General features: G+C 45.1%; 1 protein-coding gene across 1 annotated transcript; it reads left to right on the top strand.

Moving 5' to 3' along the window:
* The first annotated feature begins 5,621 nt into the window (after positions 1-5,621).
* On the top strand, positions 5,622-16,928 carry BPIFA2 (BPI fold containing family A member 2). The gene is given in 5 exon segments (XM_022592713.3): positions 5,622-6,732; positions 9,237-9,381; positions 10,532-10,639; positions 11,190-11,342; positions 13,560-16,928. Coding segments are annotated over 5 exon segments (732 nt in total). The 5' UTR covers positions 5,622-6,596; the 3' UTR covers positions 13,750-16,928.
* Positions 16,929-17,167: the final 239 nt, after the last annotated feature.

Below are 17,167 nucleotides of genomic sequence, written 5' to 3' on the forward strand. Positions count from 1 at the left end.
CACTTTACAGGTGTGTAAGCTGAGTCTCTGAGAGGGAAAGGTCACAAAGCTAGTAAGTGACAGAGTCAGGATTTGAACCCAGGCCTAGCGTGCTTTTGAGAACTGCGCACACTGCCCCTTGTCACCCTCCTGTTTTCCTGGGCTCCTAAATGCTGTGATAGGTCACCACTCACTACTATTTATTGTAATAATAGTAATGATGATGATCGCAATTATTCATGGAGCACCTTCAGCAGCCAGGGCTGGGCTGGGCTCTCTACTGACATTTCCTCATTTAGTTCCCCCAGCAGCTCTTCTAGGGTAGAGGACATTCTCGTTCTCATTTTATGGTTAAAAACCCCAGACTTCAGAGAGGTAGGGTACTTGGCTGCTGTCACACAGGCAACAAGGGAAAAGTCCGGGATGCACAGCCAAGGCTGACACTAAGAGCAAGCTTATTGCGCTGTTATAAATAAAATGCATGAATTTTAAAATGTGTATATTTTAATTAATCAGCAATAAAGAAAATTGCTTCTGCAGACTGTAATAAATATTTATTGAACATCTACTGTGTGTCAGGCCCTGGGGATGATGCCCTGTGGTCCTGGCCCTCATGGCCTCAGAGCAGGGATGATTATCACTTTGCCCTAGGAGCTGGTGAGATTCCTGCTCAGAGCAAGGGTGTGGGGTGCTCCAGCTGGTGGGAGTGTAGCAAGTAGCCCCCAGGTGTTCCTGACCACCTCTCAGAGTCCTGAGAGCTCAGCTGTCTAGCAGGGAACCTCTGCTCATTTTGTAGTTAGAGGAAACGGAGACCCTAGGAGGAAATGAGTGTCTTGGCTCCAGGTCACAAAGCAGGTTATTAACAGAGCCAAGACTAGAACCCAGATCGGAGTCTCCTCCTCCATACCCCAGCACCAGGCAGGTCCCAGAGTCCCACCCTCCATGAACATGTGGTGTCAATGTGCCCATCACCAGCTGGAGGGACCTTTAGAGATGACCTGGTCCCGCACCGCCAAATGTGCGGTTGCTCCACTCTCCCCTCCTGAACTTGTGGCAGACATCACTAATCGATGATGCCCTCTCAGCCCAGGAGCTGCCTGGGAGTGCTTCTCAGCAGAACGCTCCATCCAGTCCCTACCATCAATCAGACTTGTAATTGAGAACATAGTTCTTAGAGTTCCCTTACTTGGTCCCGGAAGGGAAACTGAGGCTCAGTGAGGAATGACACCTGCCAAGGGCTATACACCAGCACCTAAGGGAGTCAGAATTTCCAGACACTGGTATACTGGAGGCCTGAGACCATTTTAGCTCATCTGGTCTTTACTGCACACAAAAAGAAGAAATGCTGTTGCCGTTGATTAAGCATTAAGCATACTGGATGCTTAATCTTCTCATTTAATCTTCTCCATAACCCTGTGGGGCGGGGCCACATACAGATGCGAGACCTGAGTTGGAGGGGAGTGAAGTGACCAGAAACCAGCAATAATTATAATCATCGTCATCACTGTTGTCACCATGTATCGGGGGCCTACCACACGTTATCCCACCGCGTCCTCACAATATGCCTGGGAGGAAAGCCCCATCATTAGTCCCATTTCACAGGTAGGGGACCTGAGGCTCAGGGTGATGAAGCCCCTTGTCCAGGCAGCACAGCCAGCAACAGGCAACGAGAGAGGATTCGATCCCAGCCTGCCCAACTCCAGAGCCGGGGTCTGACTACCGCCCCCTCGGTACCCTTTTAATTTCCATTTTGCAACCTGGATCCAGGCGCGGGGGGTGTTTACCCATTTTACGACGAGACAGCTAAGGCCCAGGGTGAACACCGGGTCTGAGGTCACTACATCACACTTGGCCCCCTGGGTTGCGTTCCTGAGGCGGGAAAAACTCTTCACAAGATTTCAGCACAGCCCTCAGCTCTGTGCCCACAACCAGGGCAAGAGGAACCTCATGTGTTTGCAGAACTGGGCACAGACAGCCAGGGAGGGGCATCTGCTGATCGGCCCAAGGCTCTGCTGGACGGCATCTTCCACGTCCCAGGCCCAGGCTTGGGCACCTGGGCTGCCACCTTCTCCCTGCTCTGTGCTCTGATGGTGGAACCACAGTCAGCGTGAGGAAAACTAGCTCCCGAAGCCTCCAGCCCTACCCCTACCTTCCTGTGGACGCGTTCATGTGGAGGACAGGCTTACAGGTCCCTACTGAGCTGCAGGTGAGCGACCAGAGGAGATGGACACTGGGTGACCTGGAGCTCTCTGCTGGTGGTCCCAGCCTGATGCCAAGTGGGCACTCATCTGTGCTTCCTGGACCATATTCCAGGTTGACACGGGCCCAATGCACCAGGCGTTACAAACAACTCAAAAAGCAGAGGCTGAGGAATAAACAGGATATTCTAGCCCAAGGACTCTCCCGCTCCACCAGCTGGCCTCAAGTGACATGGTAGAAAGGTCCTTCCCTGGGGACCCAAATTCCTGTCCTTTTGAGTCCTGGGCGAGCCACCTCCCTTCCCTGAACCTGTTTCCTCAACTGGAAAATGGCGCTTTCCAAACCTCCTCACGGGGTTGTCGTGGGCACCAATGGTGAAAGTGGACCTGCAGTAAGAAGCCCAGGGCCAGGCACTGACCCGCACCTACTGGGTGCTGGGCACTGGGGCCAAAGAATGCGACTCGCTGCTGCCCCCAGAGGCTGCGAGCTGGAACAGCTGATCTCAATGGGAGAGGATGCAGAACTGCGTGCACTCTCCAGCCTTGCCCTTTCCCATCTGTGTGGCCTTGAGCAAGTCATCCTCCACTTCTGAGCCTCACACTCCTCAGCTGGGAAATGGGGGCAGTAACACCCCCTGCGTGGTTGCTGAGGGGATGAAACAAGATGAACCAGGATAAGCACCTAGGGTTGTGAGGGTCATGTCTGGGCTGAGCTGGGGCTCCAGAGGATGGGGTGGAGGTCACAGCTCATAGAATTCAGGTAGAAAGTATCTTTCAGCCATCTAGTCCAGTTGTTTCCATTTCTAGCCAGCCATCCCCAGGCAGCTCCATCCCGGAGCCCCTGACCCTAAGTATCTAGGGAGGGCATCAGGCATCTATGGTTTAAACAAACTTATTAGGTGATTTTTGTTTAATCTTTTTTTAAAAGGCTATTGCCCAGAATAGAAAATTTCAACAAACCTAAAAGATATGAAATGAAAGAGGAAAATAAGTGGGGTTCAAGTCCCTGGGTAGCCTTGGATGAGTCCTTCTCCTTCTCTGGGACACAGCCTCCACAGACTTCCCAGAAACGAGGTTAAATTGATGAACTCTAAGCTCTCCTGTGGCTTTGATGTCTGTTATGTTTCCAATGTGGTCATGTGACCCTTGAGTAGTCATCAGAAGGGAGGAAGCAGATGTGTATCTACAAATGTGTTAAGTCAGGATTTACTGTGGGTTTGAATGGCATGATCCAACTCACACTGGCTTCAACAAATATAAAAGAGGAAGGGAGAAATGTGTTTGAACTGGAAAGTCCTGGGCATAGAGGACTTCAGGCACAGCTGAATCCAGGCACTAAAAGGATACATTTTCTCATTCCCTTTATATGGCTTCATTCTCTAGTGAGACTTGTCAGATAATTGTATCTAAATTTTTTAAGGACAAAAACAGACCCAGGCAATCTGTTCAGACCCAAAGCCCCCTTTGCTGGTAGTGAGCCCTTTTATCCAGAACAGTAGTTATATGGTCTCCATGATACTGTAAATGTACCCCTTGTGTAGGGACGGAAATGTATGTGTTTTCTTCATATGAGTCTAGCTTATGCTGTCTTGTTCTTGCATGTGTGCGTACATGCATGTGTGAATGTGCACATGTTCACATGTGTAAGTATGTATGTGCTTGTTCAAGAGTCCCACACACACTGTTGGGATTAGGATCCAGAGGACCTCAGAAAAAAGGGAGGGCATTGTTTCTCTCCACTTTGGTAGATTTAGTCTAGTGTACATCAGACTTGGTATACACTAAGCCTTTAGCAGAAGGGGGCCCTTGAGGGTGTGGTAAAGTCCTATCCTCATGTGGGTTGGAGCCAGTGAACCTGCAGAGGAGTGAGCGACCCTGAGAATATGGCTCTTAGAAAGCAGGACCTTTGAGGTGCATGTGTGCCCACCTCCAGGCCCACCCCCAGGGGACAGGAGTGTCTAGTTAATTTCACCTCAAAGCTCAGCCATGAGAGGCGGCCGACATCAGTGGGAGAAGCTGGCTTTGTCCTGGGTGTGGTCCATGATGAGAAACAGCACCCACAGCAGCCACTGTGACCCCAGGAGGCCACGGCCAGGTGGAGGTGGGGTCTTGGGAGGAGGGAGGATGAGAAAAAGAAAGAGGCAGGAAGCCTGAGGGAACCATATCCCCATGAGGCATCCAGACTCAGGTAGAAAGAAAATCTGGGGGAAGAATCATACAAACATGCAACAATGGTCTTTGAACAACAGACTGAGGAAATTTAGAATGACGCACACTCACAGTCACATGAAGTCACACAGGACCTTAGCAGTCATCTGATCAAATTCTTGAGCATCTCTGGTGATGGGGCCTTCGCCACCTTCCCACATAGTAGATGGCCTTATAGGATGCCCCAGAGAGAGGCTTGGAGCATTCTACAGACAGGTCAGGGTCTAGGGGACCCATGTGAGAGGAAAGCCCCAGAGTGAGTGTGGTAACAACTGGCTGAGGGCAGAGGACAAAGGAAAAAAGTCAAATTATGATGATTTGCCATAAAAGAAGCCAGCAAGGAGCTGAGATCGGGGAAGGAGGGGAGGGACCGCCTCTGACAGGCAGTCACGGAAGTTCTGAGGTGATGTCGAGAGCCAGAGACAGCTGGGGAGGAAAGTTCTGGGAAGACGGAATGGTCTGTGCAAAGGCCCAAGGCAGCAAAGAGGCTGTCATCTTTCTGGAACAGAAGGAAGACAGTAGGGGCCAGGGAGGGAGAGGTAAATGAGTTTGGAGAGGCAGTGAGCAGATGACACAGGCTCTTGTGGGCCATGGTGAGCACTTTGGGTTTAAGCTGAGAGACCCCTCTGGCTGCTGCATTGAAGGTAGCGGGGTTGGGGGCAAGTGTGCAGAAGGAGACCGAATATTGGGGGTTAATATGGAGGCAGATTTTGTTCACTTCCAGGAGGAACGCTACTGAATAAATGGAGTAGGCAGGCTTGGGAGGATTGTAGTGAGCAACCCGTCACTGCAAACACTTGCCCGGAGGCTGGCTCCACCGTGCGGGATGTTGTGGAGAGCACTCAGACACCAGAGGAAGGTTGGGAAGAATGACCCCACTGGTCTCTGACCCTGACTCTATGGGTCACAATTCTAGCCCCATCTCTGTCCCTATCTTACTGGGTGACCTCAAGCTGGTTGCTTTCCCTCTCTATGCCTGAGCTTCCAAATGAAGACAGAATTAGGCTGGATGATCCCTGTGGGTCCTCCTGCCAGAACATTCTCCAACTCATCAATTCTATCCATTCTCAGTCTTTACCCCAGCCCCCACCCACAATGGCAACCGTCTTGGCAGCTGGAGGCTCTATGAGAACCTGATCTTAGTCTTGGCACAAAGTCCTCTCCATATCCATCCATTCCAGTTCAAGCATCCTCAGTGACCTTTGGGTTGGAAGTCTCTGTGTTCACTCTGGACAGGGGTTATTTTCTTTGGAGTCTCCTTGGATAGCTCTGAAACCAGGGCTTGCTTCCATGGGCAGCCTCCCATCCCATCACCACCATATAAGGGCCATCACCACCCAGCACAATTCCAGGAGACTGTGCAGGGGAGCAAGGATTTGGTATTTTCCTCCAAACCTGTGAATGGTGGACTTCCCCATTAATGTCTCCCCACATGGAGGCCTTCAGAAGGTGTTGGGGGCAAGAGGCAAAGGGAAGGGCCACTTGAATTAGCTACTATTTTCAAAATAGGAAATTAAGAAATAGATAGATTATATTAGAAGTGTCAAACTGATGAGCAATGCAGTGTCATGATGTGGCACCCTTTTATTTGTTCATGCTTTTATTTGGCAAACCTTTATTTTGTTGTACTGTACTAGGCACAGGCGTTTTGCTATGGGTTGAGAATTCAACAGTGAAATAAGTCACAATCCCTCCTCTAAGGAGTTCACAGCATGGTGGGAAAGACAGACAAGTCATCACTAATTGGTACCCAGGACTCCAATCAGAGAATGAAGGCAGCAAAATGGTGGAGTGGGGCCCCCTAAACCTAGACTCTGCGGAGGGGCCTAGATTGGGTTTCATAGAGGACATGATGATGTCTTACTAAAGCTAGAGAGTCAGTAGGAAGTGACTTAGGTAAAAAGGCAAAGAAGAGGGAAATGTTCCAGGCAGAGAAGACAGTATGTGCAAAGGACCTCTGTGTAAAGAGCATTGACTTGGAGTCAAGTGTGACTTGTCATATAGCAGCTCCTCCACTCACTGGCTGTGTATGTCTGGGCAAGTTCCTCTAGATTTCTGACCTGTGCTGGCCATCTGTAAGAGAGGAGATAACCACATCGATCTTAAAGGACTGTTGAGTGTAAGAGTGATAGGTGCTCATCAAAGATCCCTTTTCTCTACAGTTAATTCTCACTCCTGTTCCTCCCATGACTGTCCAGGTGTCAGGACAAGATGTTTCAGCTTTGGAAACTTATTCTCTTGTGTGGCCTGCTCACTGGGACCTCAGCGTCTCTTCTTGAGGATCTCGGCAATGATGTTGTGAGCAAGCTGAAACCTGTTCTCGATAAAGGACTTGAGACCGTTGACCGTACACTTGGACGTGAGTCAGCAAGAGGGATGATCAGTGGCAACTAGGAGCTTGCCTCCTAAACACTATGCCTGTATTACCAAAGGCTGCCACCAGGGGCTGCTCTTTTTTTAAAAAGTGTACAATCTATTCATTTAAAAGAAGTCATTTAAGTGGTAAAAAATGTTACCCATTCTCACAATTTTGTATATCTAGGGTAAATTATTATTATTATTTTTTTTTGCTGGGTCAAAGGGTATGAACACTTTAATGACTCTCAATACATACTGCCATGTTCCTACTTTGTATCCACTGTCAAAGGTATTCATCAATTTCACTTTAAACAATGGTACTATTATTACATCTTCTATGCCAAGTTAATTGATATAAAAATATACTTTGTTGTTCAATTTGAAGTTTGCTGTAGCCTGAACATTTTCCCCTGTTTGCTTACTATCTACATTTTGTTGTTTATTTCATTTACCATAAAGGGGGCATTTATAATATTTTTATACATTAGGATAAACTTTTTATATATTATACATAATAATCCATTGCTCTAACATTTGAGACAAATACTTTTCCTGCTGTTTTCATTTTCACTGTGATTTGTTGGTTCTTTCTTCTTCTTTTTTTTTTTTAACATCTCCATTGGAGCACAATTGCCCCACAACGGCATGCCAGCCTCTGGTCCACAACAAAGTGAATCAGCCACACATATACACATGTCCCCACATCTCCTCCCTCCCGCATCTCCCCCTCTCCCACCCCCCCATCCCACCCCTATAGGCTGCCACAAAGCACCAAGCCGATCCCCCTGCGCCACGCGGCTGTCCCCCACCAGCCATCCACTCCACGCCCGGCAGTGCATATATGTCCACGCCACTGTCCCACCTCGTCCCAGCCTACCCCCCACCCCGCATCCCCAAGCCCACCCTCCAGCAGGTCCGCATCCCCACTCCCGTCCTGCCCCCAGGCTCTTCTGATCACTCCTTTTTTCTTCCTTAGGCGCTGCTCTTTATGGGTGGTTTCCTGAGAGAGGTGGTGATTTGGTTCCTGGTTCATTCATTTTTAATTTTTCTAGAAACAAGCAATGCTTAAATATATAAAACTTTACATATTATATCACGGTAAATTTTCTAATACATGCATAGGATAAATTCCTAAAAGTGACATTTCAAAAGTTCAAAAGGTATGCACATTTTTAATTGTATTGGATATTGACAAATAATCCCCTATGTTAACATTTTCTCCAATAGTCTTTTTTTCTACTCCCTTGACAGCACTGGTATGGAAAACTTAAATATTTTGCCAGTCTTACAGATGAAAGGTTATAATTCATTTCACTTACCATTTCTCTAATTACGAAAGAATCTACATATTTTAACTCAAATATTTTATTTATATTTTTAGAATATTCTTCTGTTGGGTCATTCAATTAGCTTAGTAATTTGTATTAACTGATTGGAAATTGAGCCCTACTTAGCTTAGGTAGCTTTAAAACTACCTACCTTTCTACTTAAATATATCTCCTTATAATTATGATTTCTTAAAAGAACTTGGCCTGCTTTTCATTTTCTGGAAACATTAGCAGCACACTGACAAACATTCTTTATAGGAGAAACTAACTTCTGTACATGACTGCCCTTCAAACCTTGCCAGGGCTTAGGCAACTTTCAAAGATACAGAAGGGATCCACTCTCCAATTTCATTGCCGATAAAACTGAGCTCAGAAACAGAAGTGTCTGGATCAAGGTCACCTAGTTAGTTACAGGACCAGATGTAGTTTCCATCTCTGTTTGCGTCATTATAACTAGGTAGATAGATACTGTCCATTGCAGAGCCATGTTGCTGTGCTATGATTACATATCTTGTCTTGTAGCCTTTTTTTCCTCCTTGAGCGAGTTGTTGCCTTGTTGTTTCTTATTTGAATTATTTTCTTTTCAAATGTGCCATCCTACTTCTGCCATGCCATTTGCTCTATCAAATCCCTCTTTTCCCTGAAGATCCCCCTTTAGGACACTCTGTCCTCCTGCTCCTGTATGAATTATTGCTTTCTAGGCCTGCTGCGAAGCTGTCATCCAGGGACTCCTATTTGCCACTTTCATGAGTTGGAGCCATATATTTTCCTCGATTCTAGATTTTCCATTTCTTAGTTTATTCTAAGTTTATTTTGTTTGTGTGAGCATCTCATTAGAGCTTCACTACTAGAAGCTGATGTGCAATCAATATCTATTGCCGGGTCACTGGATCGATTGCTTTGTTGACGAATGATGAGTATATCTTAGTGAGAAGGCAGCATGGAAGGAACAAGGTCTCCGTAGCTGTGTGACTTTAGGCCCGTTTCTTAACCTTTTGATCCTTTATTTCCTCATCTGAAAGTGCAGACAATAATAATATCTACTTTATGTGGTTGTTATAAAGATTAAATGAAATAACCTAGGCAAATGGTCTCATTTAGTATCTGGTGCATAGTAGCTGCTTCATAAGTTGTGTATCACACTAAATGGAGATTGTTTCTACAGCTATCCTTCAGAAATTGAAGGCTGACTTGGAGGCGCTCCAGGAATCCACATCTTGGCAGGAGGCCCAGCAGAAGATCCAGGAAGCTGAGAACTTGTTGGACAAAGTCCTTTCTAAAATTTTTCAAGTAGTGGAAAATGTTATGGGGTGAGTCACTGCTTCATGGTAGAAATCTTTGTTCCAGGAAAAGAGAATACATATCTTTAGGGGACGTAAGATTAAGGTCAAAGACAGAAAGGTGAATAAATCTTGTGTGTCCCTGCAGAGCGGAAGTCATCTGAGGCCAGCTCTACCAGAGTTTGGGTAAATTACAGGCAGGGCTGCAGGACCTATCTGGGCATCTCATGGGTTTGGGCTTTCTCATTCTGTGATTTCAGGGTCAGGATGAAGCTTCTCTTTACCCTTACCTCTACCTGTTTGCTGGTGCCTAAAGCCACTTTTCCAAGGAATAAGACTTGTCTTCTCTGAAAATAGCTGAGTATATATAGTCTGAATGCCGTCAGGAGAGAGGAAACCAGAATTCACAATACATAGGTGGCTCCACACATGAAGTTCTGGAGTCCACCAGTTCTGGGTTCAAATTCTGACTGTACATAAAAGAGAATGAAATAATGCCACTTGCAGCAACGTGGATGGACCTAGAGATGAACATACTAAGTGAAGTAAGTCAGAGAAAGGCAAATGTCATATGATATCACTTATATGTGGAATCTAAAATATGACAGAAATGAACTTATTTACAAAACAGAAACAGACTCACCGACCTCGAAAACAAACTTATGGTTACCAAAGGGGAAAGTGCTGTGGGGGGATAAATTAGGAATTTGGGATTAACATATACACACTACTATATATAAAATAGATAACCCACAAGCACCTACTGCATAGCATAGGGAACTATACTCAATATTTTGTAATTACCTATAAGGGGAAAGAATCTGAAATAAAATATATATCTCTATCTACCTCTATCTATCTCTGTATCTATATCTGAATCACTTTGCGGTACACATGAAACTAAGACAACATTGTAAAGCAACTATACTTCAATTAAAAAAAAATTCTGGCTGTGGCACATATTTACCCTTGGAGTCTTGGGGGAAACCACATTTGTCTGAATCTCAGTATGTCACGCCATCCAATGGAGAGATTCAAACCTCTGAACAGGGCTCCCATGAAGACCAAATCAGGCAAGGTCAGTGAGGTTCATATGCGCATCACGATGCTGGCATCATGAGAAGCGCCCAGCAATGGCTGTCATGAGGAGTGACAAGGGTGAACTGTGGTTTTTGCACAGGTTGAAAATCAGTAACGTCCACATCCTGGATATCAAATTCGAAGTGACTCTTGATGGCAAAGGCGCTAGCCTGAGTATCCCCATCACCACTAACGTCACCCTGACCCTATGAGTAGGCGTTAGAATCTGAGGTTTGGGAGAGGCAGTGCGGCATGGCCGATGGATCTCCAATCTGGAATCAGATACAGAGACAGGAAAATGAGGATGTGTAGAAGAGTCTTTATAAATTAACTGCACTATGATTTCATCATTCATTACCTGTGAGGTCTTGGGATAGTTACTTAACTTCTCTATACCAGGTACCAGTACCAATAATAATACTTTTCCCTCATGGTATTGGTGTAATGATTCAAAGGATCAATCCATGTAAAATAGTTTTTTTGAAACACCTAACACAGAATTTGTGCTCAATAAATGTTAACTATTATTTTTATTTTAATTATCAGTGTGATACTGTATAGAAATATCACATGAACCAAACCCATGTGGCCAGGTGAATAAACTCCTAATGTAAAAAAGTAGATTCCATAAAGAAAATAGACCATATTGACATTATCCATAGACATCCCATATAATGTCCACCCAGATGGATGAACTCAAGTGGGCAATGTGAATGGACTTCTAGATCTCTGTTCACTGTGAATCTCATTTCCTGCAGGCCTCTGTTGGGTGAGCTTGTCGACCTGGGCCTCAACTTGGACCTCCAGACTAGTGTCAGCATTGAAACTGATGCCAAGACTGGTGTCTCCACAGTGATCGTGGAATAATGCACAAACGACCCAGCCAACATCTCACTCACCTTACCGGACAGGTCAGGCCCACCCATCTCAGCAGAGCAGGGCTCCCAGAGGAGTTGGGACCCCTAATTTCAACCTTATTCCTGTACCTGGGAGGGAGCATAGTATGGTGAAAAGGAGTTCAGACTCTTGTGTCAAGTTTGCTTTGCCACTAACTCGTGACTTTGTAACCAATTTAGCCTCTCTAAGCTTCAGTTTTCACATCTGTAAACTGAGGACGATGGTAATACCTAATTCATAGGTACTGTGCTGACCAAATGAGAAAATGCAAGTGTTTAGCATTCAGCCTGGCACATACTAAGCTCTCAGTAATAATAATACCCATGCTGACTTTCTGTCTCTTTGTTCTTCCCATTACTGAGACACGAGTGTTGACCTCTCCAAACATAACTGTGAATTTGCCTATTTCACCTTTCGGCTTTATCCGTTTTTGCTTTACACTTTTTGAAGCTCTGTTGTTAGGTGCATGCACATTTAGCATTGCTATATCTTCTTGAAAAACTGACCCTTTTGTTATTATATAATGTCCCTTAATAATAATAATAATAACAATAATAATAATAAACTGTGTTTACCTTCTTGCCTCCAGTTAGGAGGGAGAAAGAGGAGTAAATACCTACCATGGGCTCTAATCTCAGATTTCCCCAAATCATCCTCAACCCACTGGAAAATTCCCAAAATGTGATCTTGAAAACATAATCCTCTCCATTTAAATCACTGATCTCTGGTAACCCACAAAATCTACATCTTAAACTGTGTGCTTGAAAGAGCATGTGTAGCCCAGGGAAGAGGGTGGAGGGAGAAAGGCTGACTCTGGTCATGGCTGAGAGAGGAAAAGTGGTCTGGAACTGAAGGTTGCCTTCAGGGGGAAAGGGGAAGGTTGCCTCTGGCAGGGAACAAGGCTGAGCCATGAGCGGAAGTCAATCCATCCTACCCCAACAAGGAATCTGATCACAGGTTGCCTAAAGACCCCCCAAAATCAAAGAAAGTCTCCACATCCTATTATTGCTTGGAAAGACTGAGATGTAAGTCCGAATGCCTGAGCCCTGGTGGATACACTCTTGCCCATAGTCCCAGGGAATTCATCCTGCCCTCTGGGTCCCAGTGTCCATAGCTGTAAAATGGCATTCCACTCTGCTGCTCCAAATTCTCTAAGGGCTTTTCTCTCCACTTTGGGTGGAATCCCAAGCCCTCCTCAGGGCCATCTAGGCGCTGCTTGGTCTGCATCGACCCTCATGTCCCTGTGCTCTCCCCTTTGCCCACTCTGCCCTGGACATGCTAGCTTTTGCTCTGTGCCTCAGACAAACTTCTTTCCACCTCAAAACCTGTGCACGGGCTGCTCTGGCTACATAGAACACCTTTTCCCCCAAGCCATCTCAATGTACGTCTCATTCTTCAGGGTCTAAAACAAAGTTTCTCCTATTCTCTCTTATAAGAATCTACTCTTGCCCTTCTGAGTTCTTGTCACAAGTTTTCATTATATATTTAATTGTATGTTTACTTCATTTATTCCTTTAGCCAAAAATGTATTACACATCTGCTACGTACCAGGCAGCCACCGTTCTGAGCTCTGGAGAATGTACTGGTGACAGCAGACAAGGAACTTTTCTCATGGAGCTTATTCTCTGGAGGGAAAGGCAGACAGATGAGCATTCAGTACACTAATAAAGAGCCCACAAGGAAAGTGTCACATTGCAATGATCCCTGGGCAGAGCAGCACACTTAACAGGGCACTATGATACAAAGCCCTCCCTTCGACAAGCAGTCACGGAGGGCTGCTCTGAGGAGGTGACAGTTATGCTGAGAGCTGCAGGTGGGAAGGAGCCAGACTTAGCCAAACTTGTTTAATATACTATTTAGGTACCAGTTTAGGAGGTGCTTGTGCTTTGCTCATCCCTGTGTCCCCAGTCTCGCTTGGTTTCTGGCACATAGTTGGTGCTCGATAAATATGTGTTGAATGAATGAATGAATGGATAGATGGATAGATGGATGGATGGATAGATGAATGGATGGATGGATGAATGGATAAGCTCTCAGGGTTGTGATGAGACTCATGGGGTATTGGGGTGAGCTGCTGGTCAGACATGGGGTTCTAAGTGATGATACCCCTGGATAGAGACTCAAGTCACCTGACTTCAACGTGCTCCACCATCTTCCACCCTCTTCCCACTTCTCCTGCTTGGCTGCTCTGCCAACTTCACTGAGTTTTATCAGTTTCCTCCCTTTTCCAGCCCCGTTGGACTGGTCAATGAAGCCATGAACACTGTGGTCAAACTCATGAGAAAGACAGTGTCCCTTGTGGTGCAGTAAGAGGTGAGTCCCCAACTCCTGCGGGCCCAGAGCCAGGCCTGCTGGGGGATAGGTGTGACATTCCCTGGCCTGGCAGCGGGAGGAGGGGAGCAGGGGCCTGACATTAGCTGAAATCACTGGGTCCCACATTTGAACCATTTGCCATACCCATGTACTGCCAGTAGGCCTTCTAGCTAATATTTTCTTTAATCAACACAATTTTACTTAATTTTTTGAAATACATTTATTTTTAAAAGGAAACTTTATATCACTATCATAAATAGAAATTAATATCACATCATATAATTAAAAAATAAGCACAGAAGAAGTGAAACTGTCACTGTTTGCAGATGACATGATGCTATACATAGAGAATCTTAAAGATGCTACCAGAAAACTACTAGAGCTAATCAATGAATTTGGTAGAGTAGCAGGATACAAAATTGATGCACAGAAATCTCTCGTATTCCTATAAACTAATGATGAAAAATCTGAAAGAGAAATTAAGGAAACACTCCATTTACCATTGCAACAAAAAGAATAAAATACCTAGGAATAAACCTACCTAAGGAGACAAAAGACCTGTATGCAGAAAACTATAAGACACTGATGAAAGAAATTAAAGATGATACAAACAGATGGCGAGATATACCATGTCCTTGGATTAGAAGAATCAACATTGTGAAAATGACTATACTACCCAAAGCAATATACAGGTTCAACGCAGTCCCTATCAAACTACCAATGGCATTTTTCACAGAACTAGAACAAAAAATTGCACAATTTGTATGGAAACACAAAAGATCCCAAATAGCCAAAGCAATCTTGAGAAAGGAAAACAGAGCTGGAGGAATCAGACTCCTGGACTTAAGACTATACTACAAAGCTACAATAATTAAGACAGTATGGTACTGGCACAAAAACAGAAATATAGATCAATGGAACAGGATAGAAAGCCCACGCACATATGGTCACCTTACCTTTGATAAAGGAGGCAAGAGTATACAATGGAGAAAAGACAGCCTCTTCAATAAGTGGTGCTGGGAAAACTGGACAGCTACATGTAAAACAATGAAATTAGAACCCTTCCTAACACCATACACAAAAATAAACTCAAAATGGATTAAAGACCTAAATGTAAGGTCAGACGCTATCAAACTCTTGGAGGAAAACATAGGCAGAACACTCCATGACATAAATCACAGCAAGATCCTTTTTGACCCACCTCCTAGAGAAATGGAAAGCAGAAACTAACACACCATTGTAAAGCAATTATACCCCAATAAAGATGTTAAAAAAAATAAAAATAAAAAATATAAATAAATGGGACCTAATGAAACTTAAAAGCTTTTGCACAGCAAAGGAAACCATAAACAAGACAAAAAGACAACCCTCAGCATGGGAGAAAATATTTACAAATGAAGCAATTGACAAAGGATTAACCTCCAAAATATACAAGCAGCTCATGCAGCTCAATATCAAAAAAACAAACAACCCAATCCAAAAATGGGCAGAAGACCTAAATAGACATTTCTCCAAAGAAGATATACAGATGGCCAACAAACACATGCAAGGATGCTTGACATCACTAATCATTAGAGAAATGCAAATCAAAACTACAATGAGGTATCACCTCACACCAGTCAGAATGGCCATCATCAAAAAATCTACAAACAATAAATGCTGGAGAGGGTGCAGAGAAAAGGGAACCCTCTCGCACTGTTGGTGGGAATGTAAATTAATACAGCCACTATGGAGTTTCCTTAAAAAACTAAAAATAGGGCTTCCCTGGTGGCGCAGTGGTTGAGGGTCCGCCTGCCAATGCAGGGGACGCAGGTTCGTGCCCCGGTCCGGGAGGATCCCGCATGCCGCAGAGCGGCTGGGCCCATGGGCCATGGCTGCTGGGCCTGTGCGTCTGGAGCCTGTGCTCCGCAGCGGGAGGGGCCACAACAGTGAGAGGCCCGTGTACTGCCAAAACAAAACAAAACAAAACAAAAACTAACTAAAAGTAGATCTACCACATGACCCAGCAATCCCACTACTGGGCATAAACCCTGAGAAAACCATAACAGTGTGGTACTCAAAAAGAGTCATGTACCACAGTGTTTACTGCAGCACTATTTCCAATAGGCAGGACATGGAAGCAACCTAAGTGTCCATCGACAGGTGAATGGATAAAGATGTGGCACATATATACAATGGAATATTACTCAGCCATAAAAAGAAACGAAATTGAGTTATTTGTAGTGAGGTGGATGGGCCTAGAGCCGGTCATACAGAGTGAAGTAAGTCAGAAAGAGAAAAACCAATGCTGTACGCTAACACATATATATGGAATCTAAAAAAAAAAAAAAATGGTTCTAATGAACCTAGGGATGGGACAGGAATAAAGACACAGACGTGGAGAATGGACTTGAGGACACAGGGAGGGGGAAGGGTAAGCTGGGACGAAGTGAGAGAGTGGCGTGGACATATATACACTACCAAATGTAAAATAGATAGCTAGTGGGAAGCAGCCGCATAGCACAGGGAGATCAGCTCGGTGCTTTGCGACCACCTAGAGGGGTGGGATAAGGAGGGTGGGAGGGAGACACAAGAGGGAGGGGATATGGGGATATATGTATATGTATAGCTGATTCACTTTGTTATAAAGCAGAAACTAACACAACACTGTAAAGCAATTATATTCCAATAAAGATGCTAAAAAAAAAGATTCATACCCTTTGTATATGTCTCAGTCCATTCGGGCCACTATAACAAGATACCATAGACTGGGTGGCTTGTAAATAACAGAAATTTATTTCTCACAGTTCTGCAGACTGGGAAGCCCGAGATCAAGGAAACGGCAGATTCAGTGTCTGCTGAGGGTTTGCTTCCTGGTTCATAGATGGCCATCTTTTGCTCTGGGGTCTCCTTTATAAGGGCACTCATCCTGCAAACTTCATGATCTAATCAACTCCCAAAGGCCCCACGTCCAAATGCCATCACATTGAGGGTTAGGTTTCAACATATGAATTTCAGGGGGACACAAAAATTCCATTTATAGCAGTATTCACTCACATTGTCCATGCATGTGCCTTTTCCCCAGACCCATCCAATATCCCTGATCATCCAATATTGTTCCTTCCAGTCCTTTTGACCAAGGAGCCCTTCATCACTGCCCACAAGCCCATGTCTAGCCTCACCTCAGGCCACTTCTCTCTCTGCACAGAGTAGATGACAGGCGCGCTACCCAAAGCTCTGCCCAGAGAGATGATTTGGTCCCCTTTTTGGGCCCCTCACGAGTGGAGCTGTAGTGCCGCAGCAGACCATTTTCCTCTTATACCAGCATACCAAGCTGATCCATTCATGAATCAAATTCCAGACTTTTTCTCCTCTGTCGGCTGGTCAGAGGAAACCTCCATGAGGCCATAGAAGTTAGTTGAGGAAGAGGTGTCAGTGCAACAGTGAAGGATGACATGGCGTCTGGGCCACCTGCTTGTGCACCTTATTTGTGCCCTCTGAACTGCTCAGGCCTAATCCTGGATATGACATTTCCAATGTATGCTGG

This window comes from Delphinapterus leucas, chromosome 15 (assembly GCF_059928025.1).
Source record: "Delphinapterus leucas isolate spDelLeu-1000000601 "Yukka" chromosome 15, BTC_Dleu_Yukka2, whole genome shotgun sequence".
Classification (NCBI taxonomy): domain Eukaryota; kingdom Metazoa; phylum Chordata; class Mammalia; order Artiodactyla; family Monodontidae; genus Delphinapterus; species Delphinapterus leucas.